We start from the raw sequence: 6,600 nt of genomic DNA, 5'->3' as shown, positions 1-6,600 counted from the left end.
CACACACACACACACACAAACACATATTATATATATATTCAAGATTTAGTTTTAGCTATTTAAGGCTTAAAGAAGTGTCATACAACACTGTGATTTATGATGTGACATCATGTTAGCAAGTTAGGAGGGTGTTTAGGTGGGACTTTAGTATCAAGGTTGCACCCCTACATCTCTAGAGTGCAGAAACTGGCATCAAACACACAACAGGGGTGCTCCCAAAAAAAACTGAGATTTTGGGGTTCCCAGTAAGAGATTTCATCCATCTTTATCACTGCCASTAGTAGATCCCCAGGGATGGTAAATCATAAAATTAAAAATGAAAARATTAAAAAGTGTACAGTTGAAGATGTTTTGCTATATTCATTCAAGTTTTTTTTTCAATTAAAACTGAAAGTTGTGAAGTTCCAAGCTTTTAAACTGCATTTGAGTTGCTTCATTTAGGTGAGTTGAATTCATAAACAAACCACCAGCCACTTTTATTTTTAATTTGTAGGATTTTTTTTTTAGATTTTTTTAATGTAAGTTTTGATATACTGTGAAAAAAAGATAGAAAATTTAACATCTAAAACATCTGTAATATCTGAAGATGTGCACTTTTCAATTTAAAGTAATGATTTTTACATAAATTCACATTGGTTTAAGAAGGTGAAAAGATTTAGATTGGGCATTATACTAGACACAGAGAAACATCAAATTTGTTACAAAAGTCCTGGTGAGATTAAATCAGTTTTTGAGAAATGCAGAAAAGGGCCAGTTCACATCCCATGCTGTGCAGACTTATTTCAGGGTTCAGTGCTCAGTGTTCAAACTCTGCCTCTTGATGGAAAAGAGAGCATTCGCTCACCCTACCTGAGTCAGCTCAGGGAAACAGACTAGTGCTGCCTTGGTCACAAGCTTGCTTTCTATGACCTGCAGGCCATGCACAAATCTACCAAGGTGATAGAGTTTACGACTTTAATATAGCTGAGCACTTTTAGCAGATTCTTTAGCGCTCCCTCCTGCTCCACACTCCCTTCTCCCACTCTTTTCCCCATTATTATTGAAGCTTGTTAAAATTCAACCTCTCCTTCCTTCTTCCCTCTAGCTGGTAAGTCTCTCTGTCTCTCCATTAAGCTCTGCCACCATCACCGCTGCAGGCTCACTGCACTCCAGATTGGCTCTCTAGTCTATTCCAAAGTTAAAGGCTGCTACAGCTGGGGACTAAGAGCATCCCTGCTCAGATAGAGAGAAGGCCCAAAATTCCAGTGCTCTCTCTTTCCTGCTGACCTTCACTCCAGTGGGATACTAAGCCCAAAAGAARCTGCTTAAATAAAGGTTGTAATAATGGGACCAGAAAAAGCCCAACCTGCAGGCAAAGTACAGAGAAATTGTTTTGTACACTAGTAACTTATGTGGACTGACAATGGAGAGGCAGGAGAGGTGCATGTCGTGACCAAAAAATGGGTAACAAAAAAATCATGTGTGTGTGTGTTTTTACACAAAAGTAAACGTGTCCTGTCACTGGAAATTGTAGGAGAATGTGTGTTGCTAAAAGATAAGCTTGGGAGTAAAACATTTGTGTGCAAGTGGCTACATTATTCTTTTCTTGTAATATTATCAAACTCAAGTATTCACTCAGTGACCAAATGTTAAAATGTTCCTACAATGTTTTCATGTTAAAAAAGTGTTTAAATAAGTCGGGCTAGCCAAATGATAACAGTGTGTTAGTCATTTTTAAGAGCTAGACAGTCATAACTTTAGATAAGTGTTGATGTTTTAACAAGACTCATGCTTTGGTTGGTGACATGTTTCCAATATCAAAAGGCAGAAAATGCTAAACCTCTGTTTTCTCCAGAGCTAAAAAAAAATTGGAACAAAATGCGATATCAGAGACAAAAACATAAAAAAACAAGTTTTCATTGAGTCTATTGAATAAAATCAATGTAAGAAGCCTGATCAAGGCTCAGGATATGTATTTTCCTTTTTTTCTTTTTCCCCCTCACATTAAGCTGAAKGTTGACTTTTGAAAACTGTCCTCTCTGCTAAATAATATTCTGGCAGAACATGTGAAAACTACAGTGTAGAAATGTTTGTGGTTTTTTTTTTTTTTGCACTACATTGAGAATGATGGATGAGGCTATCAACTTGCCAATAATAGAATCAATATTACACGTACAAGCACATATCCTCAATATTGACAAAAGACTGGAAAGCAATACACAGTCAAAAAGGTAAACAGCAAATGCCATCTGCACACCCACTTGTCACTAATTCTCTGGACTGCCTACTCTATTTATACCTGGGCTCATTTGCACAGTATTTGAACTCAGTGTTTAGAAAATTTCTCAGCTGCAATGAATATTGAAAATGGTTTCTTTGTTGTGTATGYACATTGTTAGAAGTACCTGCGGTGCATCTTGAGAAGCAATCTATCCACGTAAGTAAGGCTGTTTTCTGTAAACTCAACCTTGACAACGAGTTTCCCTTCTGCTCCTTCTCTTCTTTGTCCTTCAGCTTCTCTGTCTGGAGGAAGGTCGGCCTGGGTCGCTGCGGCTGACACTAACACTGGGAAAAAAATGGGAGGGGGAACATCAAATACAAAGAAATCTTGAGATAAGAGGAGGGGGAAAATAGCCTAAAGGACAGAAAGAGAAATATAGCAAAAAGAGAAGGCAGGAAAAATATAATCTGCAGCTTTCTCCACACATGTCCCTTCAACAAGTGAGTCACAAGAATGAAAGTGCCAAAATACAAACAGACAAGAAAAGGCCCCATGGGAATAAGTAAAAAGGTTTAAAGAATATAAAAGGAACATGGTGAGGGAATGTGAGGAAAAGAACGATAGAAGTAAGTACAAGAAATGTTATGATTGTATTCCAGACACTTTGGCTACTTTAAATTGGGTCTTGGTGCCATTGGGCTGGTAGAGAATAATTAGGGCTAGAGGGGCTAGCAGCAATTTACAGAGCAGAGCGAAGGGAGACGAGTGGAGTTTGACCAAGCAGTAAAGCGAAGAAAATAGGAGGTTTAATGATGAGCACAAACATCTAGATACATACACACACACACACAACCTGAAATAATAGTACTAATGAAACACACCCTCGTAAATCCAACACACAAACTGTTACATATGCAAAAATGTAAAAATACATTATTCGTTGAAAGATACAGGAAATAACATATGGTCTGAGCATATACAGCAGAAGCCATCATTTCAGTTAAACAGTCCCAGTCTCATTATGTCAGTATGTGAAATGTTCATACCCATTATCATTGCAGATGAAAGCACTTTCTCCTTGACATTTATTGATATTGATAAAATGATCAGAACACAGACAGAAAGACTAGAAGCAAAAAATATGTGGAGTAAATGAACAGCATGAGATTGAGGAGGAGGCAAAATATATAGTGAGCAGAGGTCAAATATTATGAATACATTTTTAGATTTTCTATCATCTATATTCAATTCGTGTGATTTCCTCTGACTTGGTATTGCTTTAAAGCTAAAATCTGAAAATCATGTCCCACACAGACTGTTTATGCTTTCCCTTTTTTTATTTATTGATGTTTCAGACCTCAGGCCTTCCCTCAGATCACTGACGAAAGCCTAAGGGCCTAAACTTTTATAAATAAAGGGGAAACGTAAAAAGATGGAGTGCGCAACACTTTTTAAAATTTATTTTCTTTTTATCCAGTTCTTAATGACCAGTACCTCTCTCAGTAACAGAAAATGTTCTGTATTAGCTCAGGAACACTTTTAAAAACTTTTTTTTGCCAGTGCACACGTTTTCCTTTCTTTTCTTGGCACCACAAATGCATGTTAAAAATCTTGGTTTGAGTTTGAGGTCATTAAAGATCAACTGAGACAGAGTGGAAAACTGCCTAATGGTCTGATGAATCAATATTTGATTTTTTTTCTTTTAAATAATGAATGCTGTGTCCTCTGTGCTAAAGAGAAAGACCATCTGACATGTTATGTGGGCAAATCTCAAACACCAGTAGATGTGTCAGTATATGCATGTGGTTAATCTGCATGTCTGTGACAATTACAAATAAATCTATTTAGGTTCAGCAATAGCGTATGGTGACAATTGTAATTTTTTTAGGAAAGAATGTTCCAAGATAATCCTAAACCTCTTTTGATACATATTGTATTGGCAATGATTTGTGTTAAAATAGACTGGGCGCTCAACCAAAGAACTGAATTGAAAAGAGGTGAAAGGAGGTGATGCAACATGTGGATATTTACAGTTTACCTGGTCTGACAGGTTTCCACATTCCATCCTTAGCCACTGTTTGTCCTCCTCCAGCCCTCCTCTCTTCCCTCCACTGCATCAGAGCCTCCTGGAAAGATCTCGCTGACTCTTCCTCGCTGTACTCCTCGTTAAGTAGAGGAAAACCTTGTCCTTTCTTTTCTACTTTGATGACTCCCACTTTTTCCTCCTGGCCGTTTTTCTCAAGCAACATCTACAAAAAATGAGTTGTAAAAAAGGGTTAAAATATGAAGCAGGAATGTTATTACTAAAACATTATAAATTTAACTCTGCTCCTAAAATACGTTACTTTCTGAAGTAATGCAAACTGCTTTTTGTGTCAGTATAACTAAATAACATTTCTAAACAGTTTGTTAAAAACTGCAGTGTTGAAGGAGCACAACTATCAGGTTATTCTGAACAGAAGGGTAAGTCACAATGTGTCTAATTTTGAACATTATCAAGCTTGGCTTGATCATTCAAATGATAGTTGAACTAGTTTACCAAGATGGGAATTTCAAACTAACAACATAAAATCTTTTATTATTAATATTTTTGGAAAAGTAATACAACACAGCTTGGTAAGTACCAAGTACATACCCAGTAAATTGTCCCATCAGGTTATTGAGTCACTTCCTAATTCAGCCTGTAGGTAACACATTTGTACTTTGCCAGTAATAGGTACCCAGTCAGTACTGGCTGTAATAAAAGTATCATATTGACAGCATTTGCTGAGTTGCATACATTACAACCAACAGAACGAAGTATTAAAAAAATGGTAGCTATTTTTACTTTTGAGTCTCAAATCTACAGTGATGAAACATCTTCTCAATCCTTTAATTAACGTAATTATTTTCACAATGCCAATACAAGGCTAACAATATTAGTATCACTTTCTTTTATACAAGCTTAGACATAACGAGCTGGTATATATTTCAGCTTTGTTTCTGAATTTAAAACTTCTTGATTTAGAATAATCAAGCAAGATCAAACAATTTATTACAACTGTTGCTGGCTCTAAGTTTAAATATTTAAATTAAACTGTGGTTTAACATGCATACAGTTTCCTCCACACTAACTGACCCTTGTGGTTTGAAATACATGCTGTGGGTATGAGGCCAACAGGGTTCGGTGGTGTAAAGCGTATGAAATAATCTAACTGTTCTTGCCAGACCCACACTGCTGGGGGGTACTTTTTTAGTCCAAAGGTACATGAAGTTCACAAGCTTGCCTTTAGATACAGCCTGTGGATATTGCGTCAATTAGAGCTTGTTTGATGTTCTTTCAGTTGAGTCACGGGGTGCAGACACAGAACTCAGATCATGTAGAGATTTGGTTGATATCTTTTTACTGCTAAGCAAGTCAAATAAAATTAGAATGTGAATTTATTCAACTGTGAAAAACCCTAAAATATATTCTGTTGAAATTAGTCATGTAAGGTAGCACAGTTTTTCTTATTCAAACAAATGCTAATATTGAAAGCATTTAAAGAAATAGGTGAAATTAAACGACTAAAATGTCCAAATACAGCTAAAATATCATGATTTAAAAGTAGTATTAACATTCACAGATATGACAGCCTTGTGAATAAATTAACCAGAATTAAATTACAAAAAAATGAAATAAAATTAAAATGAAATAACATTACTATAAAATTCCTAAATATTTTTTGCCTTACAAAGAGTCATGGCTAATTTAGCAGCTAACCTGTTTAAGTCACGTTTTACATTTAGTCAAAAATATAAAACACTGCATATTTTTCAATGGTGGTGCTGATAGAGAAGTCAATCATGTGAAGTGCATTGTTTGCATGCATTGGGCCTCATGCAAGAACCGTTCAAACGCACAGATTTGTTCTTAGGTTGTGCSTACGAGTGATTTAGGAGAATTTGTGGCATTCACCAATGTTTTCTTATTCTAAGATTTTTTTCAGATGTCCAGACCTGTCGTATATTTTACGAGCAGTCAGTCTGCTGTTATCCAGACAGATATTCCTCCCTAATAAATTTATATTTCATTAGTTTGAAGATATTTTGAGTTGAAAATAAATTACACTCCATAATTATGTTGACAATAGGTTATTCTGCTTGAATTAGAATTATAATTTTAAATGTAATGATGTGGACTAACGACATAAAATGCTTAAATCAAATTACATTGGCTATTAATGCTGTTGTATAGCACTACGATATTAATATGAAGTTAACTGAAGTTTGGAGACATTTTAAAATGCTTATTTTTTTCAGAAACGCGTCCGACACTTGTGGCGTGGGGGATGGGGATGTAGCGGTGCGTGACTGCTCTTCTTCTGAATAAATGAAAACTATGTAACTGTTGTTTACACTTGAATTAAAAATATTTGACC

The 6,600-nt window shown here is 35.8% G+C and overlaps 1 protein-coding gene across 1 annotated transcript in view; it reads right to left on the bottom strand.

Annotated features, from left to right (window-relative positions):
- The window catches only part of zbbx (zinc finger, B-box domain containing), a 66,349-nt gene that overhangs the window by 28,111 nt on the left and 31,638 nt on the right, over positions 1-6,600 (bottom strand). The window contains exons 8-9 of the mRNA XM_014012839.1: positions 4,239-4,449; positions 2,385-2,544 (exon numbers count right to left, since the gene is read on the bottom strand). Coding sequence (XP_013868293.1) covers positions 2,385-2,544; positions 4,239-4,449 — 371 coding nt within the window. The remainder of the gene's footprint in view (positions 1-2,384; positions 2,545-4,238; positions 4,450-6,600) is intronic.

Source organism: Austrofundulus limnaeus, unplaced genomic scaffold (genome assembly GCF_001266775.1).
Source record: "Austrofundulus limnaeus strain Quisiro unplaced genomic scaffold, Austrofundulus_limnaeus-1.0 Scaffold95, whole genome shotgun sequence".
Taxonomy (NCBI): Eukaryota; Metazoa; Chordata; class Actinopteri; order Cyprinodontiformes; family Rivulidae; genus Austrofundulus; species Austrofundulus limnaeus.
The sequence above is the reverse complement of the archived record's forward strand: the minus strand, read 5'-3'. Positions and strand labels throughout refer to the sequence as shown.